Source organism: Sorex araneus, chromosome 4 (assembly GCF_027595985.1).
Source record: "Sorex araneus isolate mSorAra2 chromosome 4, mSorAra2.pri, whole genome shotgun sequence".
NCBI classification, from domain to species: domain Eukaryota; kingdom Metazoa; phylum Chordata; class Mammalia; order Eulipotyphla; family Soricidae; genus Sorex; species Sorex araneus.
In genome coordinates, this window is record NC_073305.1 from 131,281,970 (window position 1) to 131,309,699 (window position 27,730).

General features: G+C 41.0%; 1 protein-coding gene across 3 annotated transcripts; it reads right to left on the reverse strand.

Annotated features, from left to right (window-relative positions):
• Positions 1-627: 627 nt before the first annotated feature.
• Positions 628-26,001, reverse strand: POPDC3 (popeye domain containing 3). Of its 3 annotated transcripts, none has more exons than XM_055136961.1 (4): positions 25,920-26,001; positions 7,705-8,433; positions 6,347-6,455; positions 628-5,071 (listed from the first exon to the last, which is right to left on the reverse strand). In XM_055136961.1, exons 2-4 carry the CDS (start codon positions 8,187-8,189, stop codon positions 4,829-4,831), a joined length of 837 nt encoding a protein of 278 aa, XP_054992936.1. In that variant the 5' UTR covers positions 8,190-8,433; positions 25,920-26,001; the 3' UTR covers positions 628-4,828. The 3 variants fall into 3 exon arrangements, with proteins under 3 accessions (XP_054992936.1, XP_054992934.1, XP_054992935.1); XM_055136959.1 differs by lacking the exon at positions 25,920-26,001 and adding an exon at positions 25,558-25,733; XM_055136960.1 differs by lacking the exon at positions 25,920-26,001 and adding an exon at positions 23,933-24,070.
• Positions 26,002-27,730: the final 1,729 nt, after the last annotated feature.

The window sequence follows — 27,730 nt, forward strand, 5'->3', positions numbered from 1 at the left end:
ACATTTTGCACCACTAATGACTTCAATATCCCTCCCACCACTCCCACGCCACCCCAGCCCCTGACTTTATGTCAGACACGTCCTTTCAGAATCTCTTCTGGTCATGACATTTAGGATAGAAAATTGCAAAGCAATCACCCATGCCATCTTTCAAGAATTAGGGACAACCCTTGGCCTCACCAATTTTGTAAGCATGTGACTTATGCAGTTACAAAGGGTCTCCAGCTCACATGATGCTATATTATGTCTTGAAATTTTTACTACTTTTTGAGCAAGGTGCTTTGTTTATTTATGCAAGCACAGGTCTTACATACAAAGCCATAAAACATTTTTTACACAGGAAAGCAACCGGTTTTCTATCTTATCGCACCTTTGTGATAATTATGATAAATGAGAATCAAAGGAACTTAGGGCTGGAAACAATTAGACTGAGATTAAAGTGAGGCTAATTTTTAATAGAAATTAAATTTTAAATACACTGTAATTTTGCACTTTCAAAAGAACTTTTCCAGTATGTCAATAGTTCCTTCTTTTATTCTGGGCTCATTAAAGTATTCTGAGATGTGAAAATGTAGTTTGCTACACATTTTAAACCAAACTTATGAAATAAATACAGAGGTCAGCATAGTATCTCAACAATTGTTTATTTCTTGAAGTGAGAAAACATGGGTGCAAACTAGTGTAAAAATGACAGTATAGTAAAATGACAGATACTTAGAGGGATGGTCACAACCCTACAGACAAGTGTGGAGATGCTTCATAACATCCCTTTGTTCTCTTATGTTTGTTTGCCTTCCTCCTCTTCATAAAATGGGTAAGGTTTTTTATAAAACATATCTGTAATTTTTTTTAAATCTCTCCACCACCACATTTGAGCCAAAAACTACATCTTATTTTGATGTGACTGACTTCGCTTTAATTGACGCTCGTGGTTAGCAAGCAATTTGAAAAGAAACCCCAGTTAAATTATTAGCTGGTCTTATGGGGCCAGAGAGATAATACAGTGGGTTAGGGGCTTGCCCTGCATGTGGCACACCCAGGTTTGATCCCGGGTACCCCACCAGGAGTAAGCCCTTTTTGCAGAGCCAAGCCTGAGCACCACCGAGAGCAGCCCTGCAAAACAAAACAAAATAAAAAAGTATTAGCTGCTTCTAAGTTGGTCTTCTACTCAGGAAGTTCTGTGTTTCATCTGTTTTTGTTTTCTGGGCAACACTAAGAGGTGATCAGTGACCATTCTGACACATAAGTCAGTGGCTCAGGTGACCATGAGGTGCTGGGGAGGGAATCCAGAGCCCCCAGTTGCCAAACATGTGTTCCAACCATTTGAGGCATCTCCCCGGCTCCTCTGTGACATAAAGTTCTAATGACTCATGGGAACGATTTTCTCCGAGATCATTATGCAGCCTGCTGGCCAGCCAGTATGTGCTTTCAGAAAGCCTTGCATTGCACCAGGCCTAGAGTTGCCCTTTCATCTGCTCAGAGAAACTTGCCCTAACAGCCAGTCATGAGAAGAAATGAACTCTTACTATGCCTTTAGTTTATACCTACCTTGAATAGTTCGATAGCTCTTCTAGATGGATTCAGGCTTTGTCACATTATCCTACGAACTACAGATGCTAACATACACACAGAGCAAGGCACTTTACGTGATCCCAATCCTCTCCCCCTCCCCCGATTCTCCTTGTTGACTTTGCTTTCTATGGCACTGGAAAATAGGAAGAATCATGAGACAATGTTCACAAGCTCTCACCACTTGCCAGCAACTGCACTTCCAGCTTTCTGCCTTCCTCACTTGCTAAGGACTAACTGTCCAAGTTAATGCTTAAAGGTTTGATCCTTGGCACCAAAGGTGCCTCAAGCACTGCCTGCAAGTGCTCATCCATCATTTACCCCCACAAAAAGAAGAAATGACAGGGTGGGAGAGATAGTCCTGGGGTTAAGACACTCGCCTTGTATGCTGTGGCCTCTGATTTGGTCCCTGTCATAACATATGGTCCTTTCAGCATCTCTGGGGTGGCCTGGGTAATCCTCGACTATGGGGCCTGAGCGGCACCACAACCTCAGTTCTTTGCATTGAACTACCAGCCCTGATGGACGGGAATCACTGAGCACCACTTGGTAGGCCCCCCAAATAAATAAAACAAGACATAATTGAATAAAGAAAAATGACATCTAGTTTATGTTGAAGGTCACCAGATCCCATCATTATTCACTCAAGGTCATTATTCCAGCAATTCAGGCCTGCCTTCGGGATCACTCCCATCAGCCTGCTAACATGCCATTATTTTTCTTGCATTAAAAGCAATTTCTCTCTCAATCCTACTTCTACCTCAGGCTACTATTTCTATTTCATTTGCCATCAAAACTTCTTAAAAAGGAACTGGGGAGCTAGTCCAAAGGACTGAAGTACATGCTCTGCATGCAAAGACCCCACGTTTGAATCTATTGGGCCCAGAGCACCCCATGGCCATTCCCCCCAGCCCAATCACTGAACCATCAGGCCCAAATTCTTTGGCCCAGTATGGCTGAGCCCTGACACCTAAGCACTGCTGGTGATTCCTGCCTCACCCTCAGAGGTTTTTGAAAATCTGACTTTGACTTGCTTCCCAACTCCTTGCCTCTCATATCCCTGCAACTGGTTCCCAGTGACCGCATAACCCATCAAGTTCCCCAGTGCTTGTCATGTGTCCAACTCAATAAGCTATTCTCAGACCTGTCACACTTGGCCTATCTGCCACATCTAGGACAGTTATTGCTCCCTTTTCTTTGAAACACTTTCTTTCACCTGACCTTTTGGACCTACACAATGATTGCTTTCCTCCCTTGCCAATCATTCCTTCTCTTCCCTCCTGGGCATCTTTCTACAGCTCCCTATCTTTACAATATACTATCCTAAAGAAATGCCTTTGGAAAATTTTTCTTATGCTAGACATTCATTTCCTTGGCTCTCCCATTGGTTTTATAGTTCGGGTTTTTGTTTCTTTGTTTGTTCTTGGGCCACCCACCCAGCAATGCTCAGGGGTTACTCCTGGCTCTGCACTCAGGAATTACTCCTGTTGGCACTCAGGAAACCATGTAAGATGTCGGGGATCAAAATCAGGCCAGATGCATTGCAAGGTAAATACTTTACCTACTGACCTCACGGTTTGAAAGACCATCTATGAAAACACTCCCAAATCTTTCTCCCAGTTCAGATCATTCTCTTGAACTCATCTGGGTTTACCCAACAATCCATTCCAGTGTCTAGTGATCACAATAACTGATCTCCCCTTCCAGGACCCTTGCCTTCCCTGCTCCCCTCCAACCTACTCTAGAGGCTAGCTATCAGAATCCCTCTAAAACACAGGGCAGATCACATCACTTTTCTATTTAAAAGCCTCCCAATCCTCCATAGTCTCTGGCCAGCCTGAGAATGAAAGTCAAAGTCCTTATACCCAATTTTCCAATCTTTCCTAACACTCCTTCTGCTCTAGGCTCACTGTCTTCTCACAGCTCCCAGAATAGACCAGTCGTCATGCCTAAAAGCCTCCTCATTTGCTTTTGCCTCTGCGGATATTGTTCTCCCCACTCCGGATATCCACATGCTTTCTTCCTTTCACCTTTCCTCAAACATAACCTTTTCACTCAGGCTTTTCTCACCCACCTTATTCATACAGCAAAGCCCCTTCCTACCCACCCGCCCTGATTTATCTTTATCCTGCTGCTGTATCTTTCTAATCCTAGACAAATCTGACTTAGTCTATTGTCTGTTTCCCTCATGCCCAGGATGCAAGCATTATGAGGACTGAATATCTTTTTTAGTTGCCTAAAATTTCTGCAGTGCTCACTCAAGTCAGCCCCTGGAGCCATTGTTGGCGCTTCACACCCATTTGGTGAATGTATGATGATTTATCTTTCTACCAAAGAAGGTGGCCTGCACATGACCTTCAAAGTCAGTCTTGTACAGACAGGGCCCAGGTCTGTGGCTGAGGCTCCATCTCATTCTTATTCTCTTTTTCATAAAGACTCCCATGTGTGCTGGGGGGAGTCTTCACTCTGCAACCCTCAGCATCCAGACCAACCACTCGCTCTTTCCTTTTCTGTTGAACCTGTGAAGTTGAAATATGGTGCAACACATTTCATATTTACTCATGGAATTCTTTTTACTTAGTAATTATGCAACGATGTTTTTCATTAAATGCCTTCTTGAAAATAAGTCCCTGCAAAGATAAAGCAGATGAAGTACTGGTGACAATAAAAGCCTTTAAGAATGACATATGATGATCTCACATTTATTCTACTTGATAGTCATATGAAGTAACTTCACATTTAACATAAATAATCGCTGCATATCACAATAATACAGCTTGCATTCACCAGAGGTTGTAGAAAAAGTGAATTCTGGAAATGTCATTGTGGACTGTAGTGACCCAGTCGTGCTGAGAATACTTGCCGGCTGCTTCTTGAGAAGCAACTCTGAACTCCATAGGGCATGATGACAGATTTGAATAAATCTGAGAAAATTTTAGAGAATGCAAAATTTCATTCTCCCAGTTCTGATACAGAAAAGAGCCAATTGCCTGTAGTTATACATCCTCCCTCCACTTGTTCTGATAAGAAATACAATTAAAGCTGGCAAAATTGATATGCAATGACCAAGTTGAGATGAGTAAAACAGCAGACAATGATATCGTGCCTATAAGTTTGATTTATAAAAATATGAATGAGTTCAGTTTTCTGTATTTTGCTCTTTCCTTTGGGGAATGAAGAAGTCTTTTTAAAAATATAATTATAAAATTTCAAATGGGGATGTCGTTTATTACAGTAGTGTTTAGATTTCTGAAAATGTTTAATCAGGTGATTTGGACATTTCTGAACTGGACATTTGATAGAAGTTGGGTAACCGAATATCATAATGGTATCTTTTCCCTATGTATACCCTATCATTCAAGGCATATAGTTTATCTGCAATGTCATTGCCAATTAAAACTGAAAACAACCGGGAGATGTAACGATATTGAGCAAAGAGCAAATATAATTTTTTTCTTCTCCAAGACACATATCGACAATCCGTTTCTGCTGTGAGGGTAACCTAAAAGAAATAAAATCACATAAAAAAGCAAATATTAGGAAGTGAAAAAATTCTGCCACTGATTTTTTTGCACAACGATTTTTATTTTTATTTTTTTTTGCTTTTTTTTTCGGGTCACACCTGGCGATGCATAGGGGTTACTCCTGGCTCTGCACTCAGGAATTACCCCTGGCCATGCTCAGGGGACCATATGGGATGCTGGGATTTGAACCCGGGTCGGCCGCGTGCAAGGCAAACGCCCTACCCGCTGTGCTATCTCTCCAGCCCACAACAATTTTTATGAATGTCACTTTATATTTTTTAAGTTAAGAAAGCCTAGTAATCTACCATCTACAAAACACTATATGTGTAATTTACAACATCAGTATCATAGTACTACCCCCATTTCCAACTAATCTGTTTCCTAAGTTCAGGTATGTTTTGCATTTTGTATTGAAGGGAGAAATGCGTTCTATTATTACAAAATAATAAATCTGATTAATATGAGACAAATATATGCAACTCAGTCCTAAAGAGTACAAACATTGAACTCTAACACAATTTTTGTAGTACAAAATAGAATTATTTATATCTTTTTCCATATGTCTAGGAATTTTAATGCACATATATACCATAGGTATTAATTCACAGGAAAACTATACCATAAAATATCGAAGCCACTATATAGAATCTACTATAAATTCTGTATGCCCTAACACATTAATTCTAATACTACTCAACATCATGATATTCCAATCCTAAAATGATTTTTAATCACTGATTTTTTAATATGATTTTTGTTCTTGGTGTCTTTAAGAACTATTATAGCAGACATTTTAGTTTCTAGTTCAATATCAATAAGTTAGATTTTAATTCTCAAATATGTGGATAGGGAAATAAAAATGAAAGCCTATTTATCACGGAGCCCTTTCTGTCATACATAAAGCCCATTCTTCATCTTGCTGCCCTGACAAAGTGGCATTCATCAGCAGGAGTTACATAGAACTGGGAGGTCAGGCATGTTATGTTTTGTTGGTTTGTATTTAATAATTCAATCAACTCACTTATTTATTTTGGTTTTGGGGTGACACTCAGTCCCAGCAGTGCTGTGGGCTATTCCCAACGTAGTGCTTGGATGGTGATCCCAGTGACACTGGAACTGAGCCTAGGCCTCCTGCGAAGCACATGATCGAACCCTTGAGTTCTCTTCCCGGCCCCAGTTTTCTTGGTTTTAAGCAACCTTCATTTATGTGTTTACAAGAAGTGGAGCTCACTGTGTGATCTGGTTATCTTTACCTGAAAAGTGCCTTCCTCGGTGGGCCTCAGGGAGTCCCATTCAGGAGAATCCAGGAACTGGAAGGGGAAAATGTAATGCAGAAATTCTCCATCAACTGTCACCCGCATCCTACCCAAACACAAAGAACATAGTTTATGCAGGAAGAAGAAAGAAAACATAATGGAGGGTGGGGGGTGTTGCAGGGAGGGCAGTGAGAGGAACAGAGTTTTGGACCTCTGATCATTTTTTTGGCTTTTTTTTTTTTTTTTGCCTTTTAGGTCACACCCAGTAATGCACAGGGGTCACTCCTGGCTCTGCACTCAGGAATTACTCCTGGTGGTGCTCAGGGGACCATATGGGATGCTGGGAATCAAACCCGGGTCGGCCACATGCAAGACAAACACCCTACCCCTGTGCTATCACTCCAGCCCCACTTTTTTTTGGCTTTAAAAAAATCGGAAGGAAGGGGCCGGAGCGATAGCACAGCGGGTAGGGCGTTTGCCTTGCACGCGGCCGACCTGGGTTCGATCCCCGGCATCCCATATGGTCCCCCAAGCACCGCCAGGAGTAATTCCTGAGTGCAAAGCCAGGAGTAACCCCTGAGCATCGCTGGGTGTGACCCAAAAAGCAAAAAAAAAAAAAAAACCGGAAGGACAAAGTAATAGATTAATACATTACAATAAGTGACACAATGGTTAAGATTCACAGACTTGTTTCTACAAAAGATGCTGGAATATTGAGTAAAAAATTTTGAAAATTCATCAAGCTGTACATTTATACTCTATTATAGTCCAATAAAGCATTTCACTGCACTTGGATTTTAAATGAAGTCAGGGAACACTAACAAACATAAAAGAATACCACTGTAAATATCTTTGTAAATGAAATAGTTAACCTTTTCTAAATACATGAGTGATCACATTATTATTTCCTCCCCAAACTTTGTATTTTCAAAACTTAGCAAGTGGGTAATTACTAGAATTTATTGAAAAATTGATCATTATGAAATTAAATGTTCCCTTTTATTTAAAGAATGCCATATCAGAGTCTAATCTAATTACTTTGTATGCCAACAAGCTGCGATTACCCTCTTCTTCACTTGCAGTGATTAGCTTGAAAACAAACAGCATGTTCAGATAAACAATACATTTGATTACTAAGAAAGAAAAAGTAAGGTTTTAGATTATTTCCTGCTTCAAGAAAATGATATCTTGGACTCCAAATGAGTCCATGACTCATATGTCAAAGACGTTCTCAAGCCTTGAGTGCTAAATGCATCCTAGAACTATGATACTCAGAGATGGGGAAAATGTAGTGGAAAGAAACACAGACCAATAATACTACAGAGAAAAACCATGCAAGCAGCAAGAGTACGAACCTTCCTGAAACAAGCAAGGAGAGTTTATCAATGGAGGTTTTCCCCTGCATGGCATAACAGTGCTCCTTTTCCAAAGTCACCACATCAGAGCTCAAAGCAATGATTCTGAAGATGGGCATAGAGGTCCCCAGAGGTTGGAAAATGGAGCTGTATAATAGCTGGAATTCTCGGGCAAAGGTTATGCTGCGAACTTGATAAGCAATATGGACAAATTTCATGAAGCAGATGACAAACAATATAAAATTCCAGGAAAAGATGTCGGCTGCACAGACATCTACCCACGCCCAGACAGCAGAACAAAGAAAACCCAACCCCAGCAAACTGAAGACATAAAGGAGCCCGTAGAATCCGCTGCCACCCATGAAACCTACTACAAATAAAATACTGGCCAGGTGATAAATGGCTCCTTCAGCCTCTTGCTTCCATCCGGTGCAGACCGGATGCTCGTCTATCAAGTTCTTCCATAAACTTGAGTTTTCGGCCATGGCTATCTTACTCTCTGCTTCACTTTTCAGGTGAGGCTGGGTGCTGCTGAGGCAAGAAATCAAGTCTTCTGACTTCCCATCGTCAGACTTTTGCTCAGTCTTCACAAAACCAGAGAAAGCCTGAACACAGCAGTTGTGCTGAAGGATCTGGTATACGTGGATCTTGAAAAACTAAGAACCCCATACTCATTCAAGTCATCTAAGTTGCTGGTATAGATATGGCCCCATAGATATCTTGTAGTTTCTGTGGAAGAAAACAAAATAAAATAAGAGAAACAATTAAACAAGAAGAATTGAGAGGTGTGTGGCACTGGCAGCATTGCTTATGTATGCTGTCAGCCTATTTTCCACAAAGAAAATTTAAAGGGCAGGAAAGCTAGTACAAAGGTCTCCTAAGCACTGTCACAAGTGATCACAAGTGATCTCTGAGAGCAGAGACTGCCAAGTTTGGCCAATGGGGGATGAGGCCTTAAGAACAAATGTGTGTCAAAGTGCTACAGTTCCATAATATAAAAGTGTATTTTATATTGAATGTAATCAAAGTAAAGTGAAAGTAAAGTGAAATTTACCAGTTACACAGGTGGGGTGGGGGGCTGGGGAAGTGGGGGGGAGTGGGGGAGGTATACTGTGATTCTTGGTGGTGGAATATGTACACTGGTGAAGGGATGGGTGTTCGAGCATTGTATAACTGAGACTTAAACCTGAAAGCTTTGTAACTTTCCACATAGTTATTCAATAAAAGAATAAATTAATAAAAAGTGTATTTTAGAATTGTGCTTATTAATATTAATACATTGTAAATATTTTAATATGTGAGAATTATTTACTTGACTTTGAAGGGAAATAAACGTCATCATCCTCAGCAATTCAGTGCAAATCAGAATCACGTGAGACAGTCACTTGAAATGTAGACCCCTCAGATGTTCCCAAACTCACTGTTTTTGCAGATAAGCCTCTGACTTGGAATGTTGACTGAGCTCACCACATGAGCTTGATGCTACATCCCCAATTCTCCATGGCTAGCACTTTGAGAGATGCTGCTGACAATATATCAGTATTTCTTCAGGCAAAGAATGTGAGGCCCAGAGGGTCCAGTTAATTTCTCTGAGGTCACAACTGTGGTCAATGGCAAAGCATAACTTCAGCCCTCAGGTCTGTATCTGGGTCTAATCATGTGGGCATTGAGGAAAGACATTTTAAGTTAGGTACTTTATTTTATTTTTACCTTTTCTGGTGGGGAGGGGGCACATCTAACAGTGCCCTGAGACTACTCTTGGCTCTGTTCTCAGGAGTGACCAGTGGTGGTGATCAGAGGACCATGTGGTGTCAGGGATCAAACCAGAGTCAGTCACATGCAAAGTTTGCACCTTTTGGCTCCTAAATGAAGCATATTATAGAGTCTTCAAGGGTCAATAAATACTCTTCACCACTGATGGAAGTATCAACGGGTCCATCTCTTTTTGAAAGTAACATATACACTTCTCAAAAAAATATGAATTGTGGGGCCAGAGCAATACCACAGCACTTGCTTTGCACATGACCAATGCTGGTTCAACATCTGGCACTACATGTCATCACCCAATCCTCACCAGAAATGATCCTTGAGCACTCTGGATCCTTGATCCAGAGTCAGGAGTAAGCCCTGAGCACCACTGAGTGTGGCCCTAAGACCAAAACCAAAAACAAAACTAGGAATTGTACTTCCCTTTAGACATCTATCCCTAGGGCACAAAATCTCTATTCAGAAAAGACATTTACACTTCTTTGTTCATTGCAGCACTAATCACAAGAGCTAAAATTTGGAAATAAGTCATCTAAGAACAGATGAGTGGATAAAGGAGTTATGGTACATGTACACAATGGAATACTTTTGGCTGTAAGAAAAGATAAAATTATGCAGTTTGCTACTACATGGATGCACTGGAGGTTATCATGCTAAGTGAAGATATTCAAGGAGAGGGACAGACACAAAATTATCTCTCTCAGAGGTGAGATATAAAGAAACAAAAACTGCCCAAAGGCTATAGAAACTGAGAAATGGTCTCCAGTAGAAAGCTCACACAGTGTGGGAGGGAGGGGGGAAGAGGGGGAGAGACATAGGTCAGAGTAGAAGGACATTTGAACAATGTGGAAGGAAGTGGAGACTCTGGTTGGGGATGTGGTGCTGGTATGTAACCACATGAAACCCTGTCATTGTGCATGAAACCCTATCATTAAGAGTATTATAAAACACGGTGTCTTAAAGTGAAACATTTAATTTTCAGTAAACATAAGAACATAATTTAGAGGTCATATTTTAAAGGCAATGTGAAATATTTAATGAATTAAACTGTGATTATTTGAGAAAAAAAATTCAGTTGTAGTAGAGGCTATTTCAGGTTAAAGGTTACATCTGTACAACTAAGTAAACAATATTAAAATTCTTGCTACTTACACATTTATTTACCAGATGGTCAAAAATGTTACCGACTTGTTCCTCTACACATATATTCTCTACCCTTTCAGCCATATGGTAAAAATGCTAATACATGATCTGAGTCAGGAGAGAATTAACCAGGATGACAGAGCTGGAGAATATGTATCATTTACCATCACATTTCTTAACAATAAATGGCTCCGATGTAAAATGTTCACTAAATAGATTTTTAAACCATAGTACATTCAAAAACTATAGCCCAAAACCCTTTAACCCGTGTGCTCTATTTAGTGTTGTTCTTGAGATAAATTACTAGAACATCAGTTAATAAAGTATCAGATATCTCAAAACTTTCTCCCAGAAAAATAGACACATAAAGGTGAAGATGGCATAACAAAACTAAAACAGGTGGGGAGGCAACAACATGATCACAAAAGATAAGACATGGAAATAAAAAAAAGTGGATTTTGAGGAAGTTCCTGGTCTTTCACCTTAGTGGATTTTTTTTTCCCAGCAAGAGAAAATTTGAAGAACACAACCAGGAGCTAGAAATCACTCGACGAACAGGGTTCACGCTGTGCGTGTTCAATCCCCAAATCCCTGGCACTGCATTATACCCAGAACACTGAGCACAGAGCAAGCTCTGCCTCCAACAATAAAAAGACCACAGCAAAGTGAGTCACTAAAAAAAAGAAAATACAAAGAAAAGAAAAAAAATAGTAAGGCAGGCTCATAACTTACAGCCACAGTTTTTCTCAACATGCTTTCAAATGGATTTTAAGCATTTTGCATCCCCCTAATTATCACCTCTGCCATCACTCTGCAAGATGATGAGATTCAAGGCAGGCCGACACACTGAACAGGTTCAATTTCTCCCCTTTAAACAAAACACAAAATTATAGACTCCTGGATATTCACAACAACGGGGGAAAAAATTAAAAATACAATAAATAGTGAGAAGTCAGAAATACCAGACTGCAAATGTCAGTATCCCTGCTGTTTCACTTTTAAAACCAGGGTATTTTAAATGAATCAATTCCTCAGGAAACTAAGCAGAGCCACAAAAGCCAATATTAAAAAAGTCCTGCTAGGAGAATGCAGAACCTTGGTTTGAACTTCCTTAAAAATTTATAAGTTTCCACAAAATGTTAAAATGACGCTAATGCAGAAAGGGCATGCAAAACGTTGGTGACAATTCAAAAGGGAAATTCAAAAGCTTATAGGCATCTTGTCCTCTTAAAATCTTGACTTTGGGAACCTGACATTCCAGGAGCATGACCCAAGGTGATAAGGACAGAAACTGCTTCCTTCCGGCCCTTTCCAGCTGAAATCTGTTTCACTAAGCTGCCTCCAAACCACCTTCCTATCCTGGAGACCGTATTACTCAGCCCAGTGTGTTGACCTGCCCTGATTAAATTACCTCACACCCAACCTTTTCCCCTTGGTGTGTTTTCATTCGGTCACCAAAACAGATGAACTTTATTAGGAGAGGAAGAAGTGACAGGGACAGGTGATGAGCATAGCTGTTTCCCTGCTGTGGCCAGCAGCAACATATGAATGTTGAACATGATTCATCGACCAAATGCCTGCCACTCAGACCTGCAGGCCTTAAGTCCTGTCTTCGGGTAAAGAAATATTGAAGTGTCAAAGTGACACATGGGATTTCTTAAGCAATAATGTTGATCTTTCCTGCAAAAGAAGTTAGCACAGAAGATACAAAGGATGGAGACAAAATTAAGGGCCAGAGAACATCGGTCTCCACAAATTTCCTCCTCTCTTCCTTTCCTCCTTCCTTTCTTGATATTGCAAAGCCCTGAGTTCGAAAGGTAAAGGGAATTGTAAAGGAAGACAGGAGGATGCTCAATAAAATGTAATAGAAACTCAGTGGTAAACTGAAGACTTAGTTCAGGAGTTACATCAGTCTAATCAGAACTTACACGCTTATTGTCTCATAGCATGACACTTATCGCTATGAGGTTGGCAGCATCTAAAACATCAGGTTTAGATACCTGATAAGAAAAGCAGGGTGAAAGGTGAGGAAAGTCACTTTCTTTAGGTGAAAGAGGTGAAAGAGGCAGCAGAGTCACACTAAAGGCATGTCCCCCTCTGCTCAGCTTCACGCCTGCCTGTTAATATGATATTAATGGGCAGGAAGACCAAAGTGAGAAAGCCGGCCAGGACTGGTTTGGCAGGAAAAGAATAATCCTAATAGTGGATATTTAAGACCTGTTACATCCGATAGTTCTGTTCAACCCCATAACACTTACTAGAATACATACATAGGCATAGCAAGTCCTCATAAAATAGCTTGCTCTTATTAAGCAGTGACTACTTTCCTTTTCTAGAATCTTAAACGTTTAAAGGGTAAAAGCCAGCGTTTTTGTGTGTGTGACCTCTGGCCTCCAAAGAGTGTTGACTGAGTAGACAGTGGTGTGAGCATTCTGCCTTCTCCTTCCTATTCTCTGCTCCTTAAATGGATGTTTGAACATCTTCTGTCACCCAAGGGAACAGAAGTGGGGAGGATCACAGCCTCAGGAGGGTTCAGTACAAAGGCGCCAAGACTTTGGGATACAAGGGTTTAAAATGTCTGGCGCAACTCCAGATTCATTAGGAACTCCTTTTGTCTTCTTAGAACCTTGAGCTCCCTAAGTGCAGCTGAATTCCTGATTTGATTAAAAACAACAACTCTAGGAGCTTGTGGTATTGAGTTAGTCTGGGTTGCTAGGCAACCCAGAAGATCAAAATTCCGTCAATATTCTACTCATTAATTGGAATCAGACCCCAACGTTGGTATGTGTTCCATATGGTAAGTAATCATTGACTTAAGCTGAGTTTAAAAAAATTCTTTAATTAAAGAACCGTGACATACAAAGTTATTGATAGTTGAGTTTTAGGCGTACAGTATTTCAACACCAATCCCCCCACCAGTATCAACTCTCTTCACCTGTGTTGCCACGCTCCCTCCTGCTGCCATGCCCCAGCCACCACCAGCCCCATCACCCATGCCTGCCACCTTAACAGGCACACTTCAAAGTTCAGTGGCTGCACCTAAACTGACTTATTCTGCTTATTCTCAAGATGGTACACTGATTCAGCAACTACATGCCAAACATATTTTTGAAAATATTTTATTTCTTTTTCACAATGACCCCCAAAAGGGTACACTGATCTCCATCTTAGCCAGGAGACCTTGAGACTCAGAAAACCTAAGTAAATGTTTAAGGTCACATGGCTAATATTGGAACTAGGATTCCATCTAGTCTGCCTGACTCTATTCTAAACCACATCATTCTGCTTCCACGGTGCCAGGTTTTAGAAAATGTAGGCTTTCGTTTCATCCCTGCTACTTAAATGAACCAGGCGTGTTTATTCATCAGTAAAGAAGATGTGATATCCCCTATTTTATCCACTTTAAAGGTACTAGAAGAATAAAATGAGAATATTTTCATTGAAAACTCTTGGCAAATTTGTAAATAATATAGAAATATTACCACTGTTTTTGTAAATCGTGTGCTACAAGGCTGAGTCATTTAGGAGACCAGATTTTAAAAACCTAGAAAGAAAGAGGAGTGAAAGAGAAAGAGAAAAAGAAGAAAATTGCCTGCCATAGAGGCAGACTTGTAGGGACAGGGGTGGCAGGTAGAGAGGGTGGCAGGAGGGAAACTGGGGACATTAGTGGTGGGAAATGGACAATAGTGAAGTGATGGATATTGGAACATGGTATGATTGAAACCCAATCATAAACAACCTTGTAACTATGTATCTCATGGTGATTCAATTTAAAAAAAGGGAAAAAAAGAAATTAGAAATTGAATAAAAATAAGAACTGGGGCGATAGCATAACAGGTAGGGTGTTTGCCTTGCATGTGGCTGACCTGGGTTCGATTCCTCTGTCCCTCTTGGAGAGCCCAGCAAGCTACTGAGAGTATCCCGCCCACACAAAGAGCCTGGCAAGCTACCCGTGGCGTATTCGATATACCAAAAGCAGTAACAAGTCTCACAATGGAGACGTTACTGGTGCCTGCTCTAGCAAATCGATGAACAATGGGACAACAGTGCACTGCAGTGCAGTGCAGTGCAGAAAAAAAGCTTTCCTTTAAGGAGATGCAATCAAATGCAGAAGTACAAATGGTCATGTTTGGTTGCTCTCCCTCTTTAAATGATAAATTCTAAATGGATTACTTTCTATAAAAGTGACCCGCAAATCTTTATCTTGTGAATTCTCCTCTTTGTAGGTATAGGCTTATAAGCAACCCATTCCTTTGTTTGTTTTTGTTTGGGGGCCACACCAGTAAGCCAGGCTTACTGTTGGCTCTGTGCTTTTGGGGATCTCATGAGGTGCCAGGGATCAAACCCAGGTCAGCAGTGTGCAAGGCAAATACCCTACCTGTTGTACTATGACTCCAGCTATACCAACCCAAAGACCAAGAAGTCAGCTATTGGGAGACAACAAATACCTTCTACCTTTATGTTTAGTGCTCCTAGTAGGTATCCTCAACCACTTATTACAGAACCCCGGAGAGGCCTGTAGAAATGCCCTTTCTCTGTCCCTAACACAAATTATTGTACCAGGAAAGAAAGCCTAAAGGCACATTTCTAAGAATCATACCAGTTGATTCTTTTTTTTCTTTTGTTTTGTTTTGAGACCATACTGGCAGTGCTTAAGGTTTACTCCTGACTCTGTGCTCAGGGCTCATTCCTGAGTAGCTTGGGGCACCATATGAGATGCTGGGGATCAAATCTGGGTCAACAAACTTCTTACCCACTGTAGTATAGCTCCAGCTACCAATCCCCATAGACTCTTGAGCATATGAAAGGTTAAGAAACATTATTTTATGTAATCCTTAATAACCTGGCTTATCCTTGCCTGTTTTCAGGGTCTCGTTTTATACACTCCTGGCTGAACAATGACTGTTCTTCCCGGCTGATTACTTAGTGTAGTGTTCTTTGGTCTTGACTTGTCTGTCCATGAATTGTCATGCAGGTATTAGCATCCTCCTACTCCATGATGTTATATTCAGGGGGACTTCCAGTCTTTGGCATGATTCTCAACAACTGTGTGATTTCAACCTCCCTAAACTTGTTTTCCTGGGTAAAATAGTGAGGCTAACTAACATGAGGTATTTTAAATCTCTAAAATGACATAAGTCTATGTGCTTCATATGAGAGGGAACAGAATATTATCCTAGGCATGGACCAAAAACATTGAGCATAGGGACAAAACTACAGGTCTTGACAGTGGGACCCAGCTCTTGAGATTACTTACTTCTTCACTTAATGCCTTTGTTGCCTAGGAACTGGCTCTTTGTTTTGTTTTGTTTTTTCAAAAATAACCCAAGGATTTTGATGTGCAACCTGGCCTAAAAACTATGGAGTTAAGAGACAGGAAAAAAAGGTGGGCTTAAGAGATGTCAGAACAAAAGGATGTGGATTTTAATCCATATTTTTAGGAAGATGAAAAGACACATGTTCTCTTTGTGAGTTCCCATTTTTGGACCCTACCAAAGTGAAAGGCATTTTTTCATCATCACTCTTCATTCAAAGAGAGCTCAAGGCTTGTGTCTATTTTGAAGACCTTTTCATTAATAGGATGGTCTGAAGTGCACCCTTTAGGTTCAGAGATTTAAGGATCCTTATTATCTGTCTATATGGCTTTCATCATGTTGTATAAACCATGATGTATATTCTTACTTTTAAACATGTCATAATTAATTTACTCTAAGTTGGGGCATATAGTTAAATAATATTGAAATAAATGAACATAGAGTATGTTTTTATTTATTCATTTGCAGTGTCCAGGATCAAAACCAGGACTTCATACATGCAAAGTGTGTGCTATACTATGAGCCACATCCTTAGGTCCAAGTATGTGTATTTTTAAACTATTGACTTTAATTGCTGGTCATTTTTGTATCTATATCTATATTACTCCCTGTTTAAAATAGAGTGTTCAATGATAAGGACAAAAATGCTCAGGTTGAAGTGTTTGAATATAATCTTGAGAAAAACAGTCTAATAAGTAGGGAAATCCAATTGAGAGGTGACCAGTGATTAAATCAATGGTTTGAACTAGAAAAGACCATAAAAAGGTGTGAATAAAATCAGACTGTGAGGTAGAAATGAAAGGAAGAAGCATTTTGAGACACAGAAACAGAGAAGGTTTGAAGACATTGGAATTGTTAAAGATCCCCAAATTAGGAAAGAAAACAGAGGAATGGGAACCCAGTTTTAGCCATGAATAACTAGCAACAGAATTCACAGCAGAAGGTGAGGGGCAGGACAAGAAGAGATATTTAGGATTCTTATGCACAGGACAACTCTGGACAAAGATGGGTTGGCAAAGTTATCTAGAAAGCGAGGACACAGAGAGAAGATGGTGCAAGTGAATGGAAAACTCTAGAATTGTGCTGTCCTTAGGGCACAGTCTGCCTTCTGCCGAGCACCCTCAAAAGTGGCTGCTGGGATGAACCAACATGTACTCTACACAGTAGACTTCAAAGACTTGATACAAAGACAAGAATGTCTTCAATAGGCTTTATATTGATTGCATGTTACAAATGATAATGTTTTGGAAATTCTGGGTTGAATAATATATTGTTAAAATCAATATCACCCATTTCGTCTTTTTCCTTAATGTTGCTAATAGAACATGAAAAAATATATATGGGGCTTGTGTTTGAGTCCTCTTGCACAGTGCTGGTCTATAGTCTCAAGGAGCAGAGAAAGGAAATGAGAAGACTTGGCAGGATGCAGTGCAAACAGTGCCATATGTATAATATGAAAGTGTATAAATATGGAAGAATTATCTAAGATTAAGAACAGAAAGTTGATAAAAATGTAAATGATGCTGGCTATAATATTCATATTCTATAGTCAGTCTGATGTTATCCAAGGCATAGAGTTTCCATCTGGTTTCTGCCTACATAGGTGGCCAATGCCATGATTGGCTACCAAGAAAGGCTCTAATTTTCCCTTAGCAATTATATTACATGGTTTCATTTTCTCATTTCATTTTTTTGCTGGTAACTCATAGAATACTTTGGAAATACCAGAAGGATAAGCTTATAGTGTTTGAACCTATGATTGTATTTGATGACCTATATTCCATAGAGTGTAGTGACCAGCCTTTGCTTGTCATAACACTCTGATTTCTTCATGATCTGCTAGGTTCTTTGGCTGGACTAGACTTTGATCTTTCTTCTCAAGGAGGATTTGGGTTTTCCTTGTGACTTGTGGGCATTACACCAATGACAGATTAGTGAATAAAGAAGTTGTGTCATATACACATAATGGCATACTATGCAGTCATAGGCAAAGATGAAACAATGTAGTTTACTACCATCTGGCTGGCACTGGAGAGTATCAGGTTAAGTGAAGGAAGTCAGAGGGAGAAGGGCAAATACTGGACGGGATATACATAGTGAGAGGACAAGGGAATGGAAGGTATCACATAATGGAAAACCCTTGACCCTGGATTACAGAAACGAGAAAGCCAAGAAAGGAGAAGGGAGTGAGGCAGTGGGGATGAGGAGATGAACTGGAAATAACATATGAACATTGGTCCAAGGTCCTGAAAAATTCAGTGGTTTGGTAAGGAGGCCAGGTGCGGAGAGGGAGAGAAACTTGGGTCAATGATGGAGGGATATTGAAACTGGTGGTAGGTTTGAAGTTGGAACATTGACTATCCAAAACTGTTCTTGAAAGCTTTGTAGTCATGGTTCCTTAAAAATAAAGACATGGAGGGGCTGGAACGATAGCACAGTGGGTAGGGCGTTTGCCTTGCATGTGGCAGACCTGGGTTCGATTCCCAGCATCCCATATGATCCCTCAAGCACCGCCAACAGTAATTCCTGAGTGCATGAGCCAGGAGTAACCCCTGTGCATCACCGGGTGTGACCCAAAAAGCTAAATAAGTAACTAACTAACTAAATAAATAAATAAATAAAGACATGGATAGTATGGGACATGACTACGGGCTTTGTTGGACTTTTCTGATCCCCCCATCTCAGCTAAAATCACACTTGATTATCTTCAGCCATATATGAGTTCTCATAACCAAGGGCAGACAAAAGTTTAAGATGGTCCCTAAGGTTCCTGCCCTATTGCCCCGGAGAATATCTCTCCCCTGAGTGTGAGCAGAATCTGTTTACAGGACGGAACACTTGCTATCCTTCTTTAGGCAACATTATCTAGAGACAGAATGGAAATCAGGAGCACATTTTCCTACTGGCCCGAGATAAAGCCATCATCATCCTACTGTGATGGGTCTGTGGGGGTCATCAGGAGAAGACTGTAAGCAGTCTCATGGAGCTAACAGAAATTCCCTGGTTGGAGAGAGAGAACAGGGGTTAAGGCACTCCCCTTGTGTGTGGACAACACTGTTTCAATTCCCAGCATTATAGGTCACTCCTGAGAACAAAGCCAGAAAAAAATAAAACCCTGAGCACTGCTGAGTCTGACCCCAAACCAAAACTCACAATAACCCCCCTCAAAAAAAATAATAACCCCGTCCCCTGCACAAAATATTTACTATACTAATGCCAATCTCAGTCCAAAACTACAGGGGGTCGAACCTGCCAATCCCTTGAAACATTTGAAAGATCCTGGACCCCAAATGACGAGTCCTCTGTAGATTGACACTTTGATTGCCAGTGTGTGAAGCCTGAGCAGAGGATGCAGCTCAGGCTGTGCCTAGGGTCTTGAGCTGCAATGTCCTGATAATAAACGTGTGTTATTTGAAGTCACTCAGTTTGTGATTTGTTACAGAGCAATAAAGCTTGAGGACTAGCCACAGGAGTTTATTCATGGATTTAGTCACCTACATTCTATGATGAACTTGGAACATGGGTTTGTAGGACAGAAGACACTCAATCTTTGCTTGATTTAAATCAGGAAAATTAGATGAGACAGTTCCTCAATAGTTCCTGTAAAACAGGATACAATGGAGTGCCCTGGGAATTACATTTAATTCACAGCAGTTCCCAGGACTACATTATGTTTTCCTTTGATGGAGCCAGGTGGCCTCAACACTAAGCAATTGAACACATGGGCCATTTCCAGAAAAATTATGTGATTCATAACACTCTCCAAAATTCCTGGAATACCCTGTTTCTTTGGTTGACTTTCAGCTCAGTCAGTTCTTTGTATAATAATTAAGTCATACAGAGAGAGCAAACACTTAATGTTTTAGCAGTGTATTTTAACACTCAAAATACAGCCCATAAGATTCAAAACAAATGGTTCTTGAATTCTTCTGGTTAAGAAGTAACTCAATCGGGGCTGGAGTGATAGCACAGCGGGTTAGGCATTTGCCTTGCGCATGGTCAACCCGGGTTCGATTCCCAGCATTCCATATGGTCCCCTGAGCACCCCAGGGGTAATTCCTGAGTGCAGAGCCAGGAGTGACCCCTGTGCATTGCCGGATGTGGCCCCAAAACAAAAACAAACAAAACAAAAAAAGAAGTAACTCAATCAAGTTTAGATGATTTTAGCAATGGGAAATTAATAAGATATTTAGGTGTCATCTTGTTTCATTTTGGAAATATATCTGGCTGTGTTCAGGGCTTCCTCCTGGCTCCATGCTCAGAGATCCTGGCAGTGCTCAAGAGATCATACGGAATCAACTCTGGATTGGCTGTGTGTAAGGCAAGCACCCTATGTGCTGTACTATCACTCTGGCCTGGTGTCACCCCAACTCTCAGATGGTAGTAACCTTACTACTACTACTGCCACTGTCACACTAACTCCCAGGATTTACTAAGTATTTACTATGTGGCAAGTACAATTCTAAGAACTTTAAATCTAAGAACTTTAAGTAGTGTCACAACTTTCTCATGTAGGTAGTTTCATTGTCTCCATTTCACATGAGAAAAGTAAGGCTTAGGGTTGTTAAATTGGTTGCCTGAGGATACAAAAATGATAGAACACAGGTTCAGTCTTAAGAAGGAGAGTTTATGGTCTTCTGATAGAAAACGGGCACTCCTTGCAATCCTTGGGGGTTAGGGGTCATTCCAGATGATGCTAGATAAGTTCTTGGTACCATTAAAACCAGGGCCTCACACATGTAATTATTTATGTTCTACCATTTGAACCATATCCTTGGTTTCAATATATGCTCTTTCAACCACCACAATATACTGCTTAATGTACAGTATGAATCTATTACCTGGATTTGCAAGAATAAATCAATACATCCTTACTTTCATCTCTCTTAGATTCAATAAACTTAAATATCTTTCAAGAACCAGTAAGCTTTCAAGCCAGAATATACAGGAGGGAAGGTCCCACCAGACTGAAGGTCCCATTCATCACTCTCTAGTTCATTTTGAACCAAGCTTCATTCTCAAGGAAACCTTTTTGGGGGGAGGGGTTGTGGAGGGGGTCACAGCTGATGATGCTCAAGGGTTACTCCTGTAGGTGCTCGGGGGACCATATGGTATACCAGGGATCAAACCCAGGTTGGCTGCATGCAAGGCAAATGCCCTCCCTGCTGTACTATTGCCCTGACTCTGGAAACTTCTTTCTTAAGCTTGCAGTTTGATTGCTCTATGTTCCTCATCTCTGCTTTAGATACATAATCCCCATGCTGGGCTTCTAGTCCTTCTGACTTCTCTAGATCCTGGGAAAGGATAAAGGCACAAACAGGTAGCCATTCACTTTTGATTAGCTGCTCTAAGTTCATCTGTGCTTCCTGAGGAAAGTTCAGGAGAAGATGGATTTGTGGATCTTTAAACAGTTTTTTCCTACTGTAAATAAAAATTAGATACACTAAGCTTACCAAAGACCCAACCAAGACAAATGAACTTAGTTTTTCTGTATTTACTTAAGTTAGAGTATAATCCTGGAAAATATATCTTCTAAGTTCACGTGTGCCTTCTATTTGTCTATAATCTTTTCAATTTAGTTCCTGTTTAATTAACATATAGCCCATATCCAGCAGTGTTTGAAGCCACTAAACAAAACCACCACTCCTCCTGCTCAAAGAAACATTTTAGCAGGCTGTGACCATTCCTTTCAAGATGATTGATTTCCTTTCAAGGTGTTCACATTGAGATAAAATTTTCTCTTTGGAAGAAAAGCTTGTTTACTGTTTGGCTCCCAGTTCACATGCTCAACAATCTTTTCATCTTTTCACTTTCTTTCTGCATTGCTGCTATTGATTTTACTGTAGCTGAAGCTATTCCAGCCATTTAGAGTTTCCTTCATTTTTGTGGTGTTGCCTATCATGACCCATGTTATAGATTGTTCCCTTATTCCTGCTGCACAAAAAGCACCATAAAAACTCTTTCAAATATCTGGTTAACTTAAATTTCTCTTCAGATTGAAGCTATACTTTAGCATACACTATTTGGCATTTTTTTGTTTTGTTTTGTTTTTATTCAAAATGATGGGACATGCTTGGGGGACTAAATTAGTAGGTTTTCATTTAGAGAAATTCAATAAGTGTGAAAGAATAGCAAAACACAATCTTTTGTTTGGGGGCCATACCTGGTGGTGCTCAGGGTTTACTTCTAACTCTGTACTCAGGGATCACTCCTAGTGGGGATCAAGGGACTTTATGCAGTGCTGGGGATTGAACCTGTGTTGGCCCTGTGCAAGGCAATTGCCCTATCCACAATACTCTCTCTCTCTCTCTCTCTCTCTCTCTCTCTCTGGCCCAGTAAAACACAACATTGCAGAATAATGTGCAGTGAGCCAGGGCACTTGATAAATATTTAAAATGTGTATTTGCATTTTGTATATTCCTATGTAGCCCAAATCAACTAGAGGCAGTTTAATGCATTCACCTGGTGTTTCTGGATGAATAGGCAAATGCTAATTGTGAATTATGCTCAAACTGTTACCTAATGTATCAATTGAATTGGAATAACACTTTTAAAATAAGCATATTAGTGTAATGAGTGATTAAATTTCAAATGTTCAGTATTTAAATTAATAGACACAATAATACAATATATTCCTACCTTCATGGAGCTTTCACTTCAATGAAGAAAAAAAAGAAATCCCGAAACTTTATCTAAGTCATGTAGCAGCACATTGCATACTAATGTTCTACATTCTTCTACTTGTGTAAATGCAAAGAAAGACTTAAGGAATTATCTTCACTTATTGTTAAAGAGTTTTTTTTAGACAGTGGAAGGATATTTTTACCTTTTCTTTGTATATGTCTCAACTGTCTAAATATTTTATGATTTTATAAAATAAGATGAAATTTAAAAATTTAAATGTTATTTCAAAGAACAGATTAAAAAATCAATGAACATCCCCAGTAGAATTAACAATCAACACTGTTATATTTTGAAACATGTTTGTAATAAAACTATTAAAATGAAGTATTGAAAATACAGATTATTCTCAATACTGCTCTATATACATTTATCCTTTGAGGCCATATTGAATAATTTTTTTAAATGCAAGAGCCAAAGAGATAGTATAGTGGTTAAGGCACTTGCTTTGCAAAAGAAAGACCCTGGTTCAGATCTCTGGCACAACATGTGGTTCCCTAAGCACTACCAAGAGTGATCCCAGAGCACAGAGTCAAGAGCAAGCCCTGAGCAGTCAATTATGACCCAACTCCTTACCCCGTAATGCAAATGAAAACAAGATGCAGGATTAAAAAAATCTCTCCCTCCTATTTTAGGCTCACACAAATTTTTTTTTATGATTTTAAACACAAAGAACAGAGAAACTCTATATAATTTCATCCATAATTATACATAATACATAAACAATTCACACATGCCCAATACCCAGACTCAACAACTATCAAGGTTTTGCTTTTGAAATGAAAAGCAAGAACTGTAACCGATTATTCATTCTGCAGTTTGCTGAGCAAGCACACACCTTTCCTGGGGAACGCTGAGCCTAGCCGTGTTCTGACTGTCCCAGGCACCAGCCTCACGTGAGCTGACCTATCTTGGAGTCAACTCAGTGAGCTGCTAGTATGGGCAGCATTGTGGTGGGTGGGAGAGGAGACGCAGGGACACCCAGAGAGGTTCCTAGGCTCAGGCAGTTGCTGTCCCTCTGGAACTCAACCCCAATTTCAAAACATGTGAGTAACTCACTAGAGTTTATTATTATTTCGGTTGAAGAATAAAAAAAAAATGAGATCTCATTTTAGGTCTGTGAGTTGGAAGAGACTCCTGCATTGTTATAGGAACTTTAAGTGAGCAACTTGTGATCATTTAGAAATTAGCAATTAACAAATACCTATGGTGACTTTCACATTGTTCATAATGATAAGACGGAAAAACATTTCCTTTTCTCTTTCAAAAACCCAAAGAATTTAAGATCCCCTTCCATGAACTGCAAGCAGATTCTTACTTACTCTCTAATGCCCATCGTCCCAGCTGATCAACAAGCAGAATTAGAGACAATGATTCACCTGCCATTTGCTGGCTGGCAAACCTATCACAGATACTTTCCAAAGCAGTTTTGAAACTTCTTGCCTGTGGTGTTGCTTAAAACTTGTCCCACTCATTCACAGCAGCAAATGCTTCAGAACCATTCCTCATCTTTCTCGGAGACCGTTTCAAAATAAGCAGAGGCCTAGTTGCTCCTGTGTCAATGCTATTACTCATGTGGTAAGAAGTAGAGGATTTTGGTCTCTCGTAGCCAGTTTTTTATTTAGTAGCACAGAATGTCACCATTTACAAGCACAGAATGCACTGTGATTCAGCTGTTCTGAGACATTAGTAACATTAAAGAAATTCAACTATTAGAAGTCTCCAGAATTAAATGTGTAAAATATTTATGACAGATAATGTCCTACTCTAGACTTCAATCAATATCTGAATCCCAAACATTTTAAGAGACCAACACAGTTTCTTAGACAAGGGCTCTACAAGACAGTTTTCTTTTAATTATGTATTCTATGATACTTGGTTTTTTTATTGACATAAAAAAATAATGCCAAAACATGTACAATCACAGCAGGGGACAGTTTGGATTGTCACATCTGTTACATTCAGGCAACAGTTTTGGAGATTGAAAATACCACAAAACAAACTTTTAATATAAACAAGCAGCAGTAAGTTTTTTAGGCTGCCATAAAACTCGATTGCAACGGGCAGGCTTGCAGATTCAAAACACCTTCCTACAAGATTTAAAGTGGAGAGGTGGGAAGGAGACAGTCCCGTTACAGAAGTTTTAAATCAATTTATGAGCAAAAGTGAGTTTCTCAGTCCACTTTTCCATTCATTATTTAGATAGAACTTTTCACCCTTTGCAAATGTCTCCTGGCTAAAAAAAAAAAAAAATAGATATTTATTTTTTTTTGTCATAGCCCCGTGAATGTATTTTGATTGTGTGCCTTTTTTCCCCCTTTCTTTTCTCTTTCTTTTTTTTTTTTAAACCAAAAATACAGATCCTTTAAACCCTGTAATCGACCTTGGTGTTGAGGTCATTTGAGAGGGCTCCTAATTTCTTTCTTTTGCTCTTCTCTTCTCTTCCTCCTTTTTGAAGAGGGGCAGGGGACTGGGATTCCCAGACAGAAAGAACAGGTCAGCTTTCTCGCCTGGCCCGAACGGCGTTGGTCCATCGCGCAGACCGGGCCCTCTGCGGCCAGCAAAGTCCTGGCTAAGACTAAGACTTGAGGGCCCCTGGCACCGGTTTTCCCACCCACTGAGAAGAGACGGCCTTTGCTTGGGGCTCTGGGTGCCTGGGTCAAAGTGGAGCCCAGAGAAGAACCGGGGGTACCGTTTCCACTGGGATACTCCACGGCAGACGTACGGCCCTTAGGGGGACTCCTAATCCTCCAAGCGCTGGGCGCGGCGCCCCTGCGACCCCCGGGCTGCGGGGCACGCGTCGACGAGGCGCTGGCACCGACCCCGGGGCAGGACCCGGGCAGAAACCGTGCGGGCCAATTTCCACCCCCCCAGCGCCGCCGAGCGCGCGGGTGCAGACAGCTCCGGGCAGGCGGCAGCCGGGGTGCCCCCGGGGTCCCCTGCTTACCTTTCCCGTCCCGGCCCTGCGCCAGAGCCCAGGCTGGGCGCCCGCGGAAGTTTCCAGCCCGGGGCGCGGGGTCGGGCTGGCCTCCCGGCTCGCGCGCTCCTCGCTGCCCAGCGGCGGGCACCCGGGCGCACGGTGACCGCAGGCAGCTCCCGGGCGGCGCGGCGGCGCGGGCGGGGGCCGGGCACAGGCGCGCGTCCCCGGGCGCGGGCGGGCGGCGGCGGCGGGGAGGGCCCGGGAAGCCCAGGACCCCGGGGAGCGGACGGCGTGACCCACCGCCGTCGGCGGGACTGTGGGCAAAAACCTAGTGGCCACTGCGGACCAAAGTTTGCAGAGACGGATTTCCCGAAGTGAACACTGCTCACCGTTAGAGTAATTAACCTGCCCTGCGTTATTCTACTTGGTTATTCCACGGTGGGCAGAGCGCAACCGGGTGGACTCCGGGAATGAAAAGCAACGTTGTTCTCTCACTGCCCCCACCCCCTCAACACCCCGTAATCAAAACAAGGAGATAAAGGACCAGAGGGAAGTGGGGTGGGGGGTGTTGGGATGGGTAAGAGTGATCCATGTTTTTATTCAAATGAATGAGCATCTCAAAGAAGCCAAGGGCTAAAGAGCAAAGAGAAACGCAAGGGAAAAGAATGAAGTGCCCCTGTCAAAGCTGAAGTCAGCAGTAGCTGAAGGCATGCAATTTAAAGCAGCAATCCATTACATTTTCTTTCTACGAAATTAGCCAAGTTTTGTTTTTGTGAGCAAACCGTGCCACGGCTGACGAAGGCCCCGTAATACACAGAGCTGACTCGGGGACTGGTTCCTCTCCTTTCTCTGCCTTCCTCTGGTGTCACACAACCGAACTGGCAGCAATGATGCCAGGAATAAACATCTTATTGCATAATCAAGGCCTCTGGGCGGGGTGGGGAGGGTTTTCTCAGTAGCAGAAAAGAAACATCAATGGCAAATTTTTCCTCTTTCGCTTGAGGTGGGGGGTTGATGGTAGGGTTTTAGCCACACTCTAGGTGGCTTAGAGGCTATAGCTGGTTCTGGATACAGAAGTGAACCCTGGCCGAATGAGGGGTGGGGCAACAGTAAAGGGTGCCGGGGTTCCTAACCTGTCTGCTCTGTGCAAGACAAATGACAAACTTCCTATTCTATCTCTCAGCCCCCCGCCCCCCCCCCCGCTCTCCTTTGATTATTGATGGAACTGAATATCGAAAAACACCTATATTCCTTCCTACACCTTTCCCCGCCCCCACAGCACCCTGAAAGCAGACTTTTTATTAGGCCTTTGAAATGTTGGAAACAGAGTTCCAACTACTGCCACCCCTCATATTTCTTTTATCATTTCACTTCAGTTCTTTCTCTTGGTTCTTTTTTTTGTTTTCTCTGGCCCCTGTTCTCTCCTGGCTTCATTTACTCTTCTGTTTCTTCATTCTCTTTTGTACTTTCAAAATTCTGTAACATTTTTTCATTCTTAAATTCGGTTTGTAATCTGATTATCATTGAATAAAGATCCTGAAAATATGTCAGTGAAATTTGCATTTTATAAAAAATCCATATCAATGGCCATTGTGCATTCTAAGTCATAGTCCCATGATGGAGATAAAATAGCCATAACATAAAGTGAATCATTTAAAAATATGCAATCCAGTGACATTTAGGACATTCACAATGTTGTACAACTATAACTCCTATCAAGTTCCAAAATATTTGAATCACTATCCCCCCCAAAAAAACACACCCGGTGCCAGTAAAGCAGTCCTCCCTCTTCTACCAGCCTTAGCAACCACAAAAAAAATGGCTTTCTCTATCTATGGATTTTTCTTTTCTGGAATTTCATATAAATGGAAATATGCAATATGTGACCTAGTATATATATTTCACATTGCATGATGTTTTCGAGATCAATCTGTCTCAATATTGTAGCATGTATCATTTATTTCTATGTAGCACATCATTTATTTCTATGGCTGAATAATTTTTTACCTAAGGGATATGCCACATTTGCTTATTCATTTGAGCCAGACCTATCCTTTGAATCTTGTGACCAGTGTTGCCTTGAACATGTAAGTTTTTGTGGGACCTGCTTGTATGCAATTATTTTGCATACACATCTAGAAGAGCACTTGCTAGATAACTCACATGGTAATTTTGCTTAACTTTTTTTTTAATAATGTAG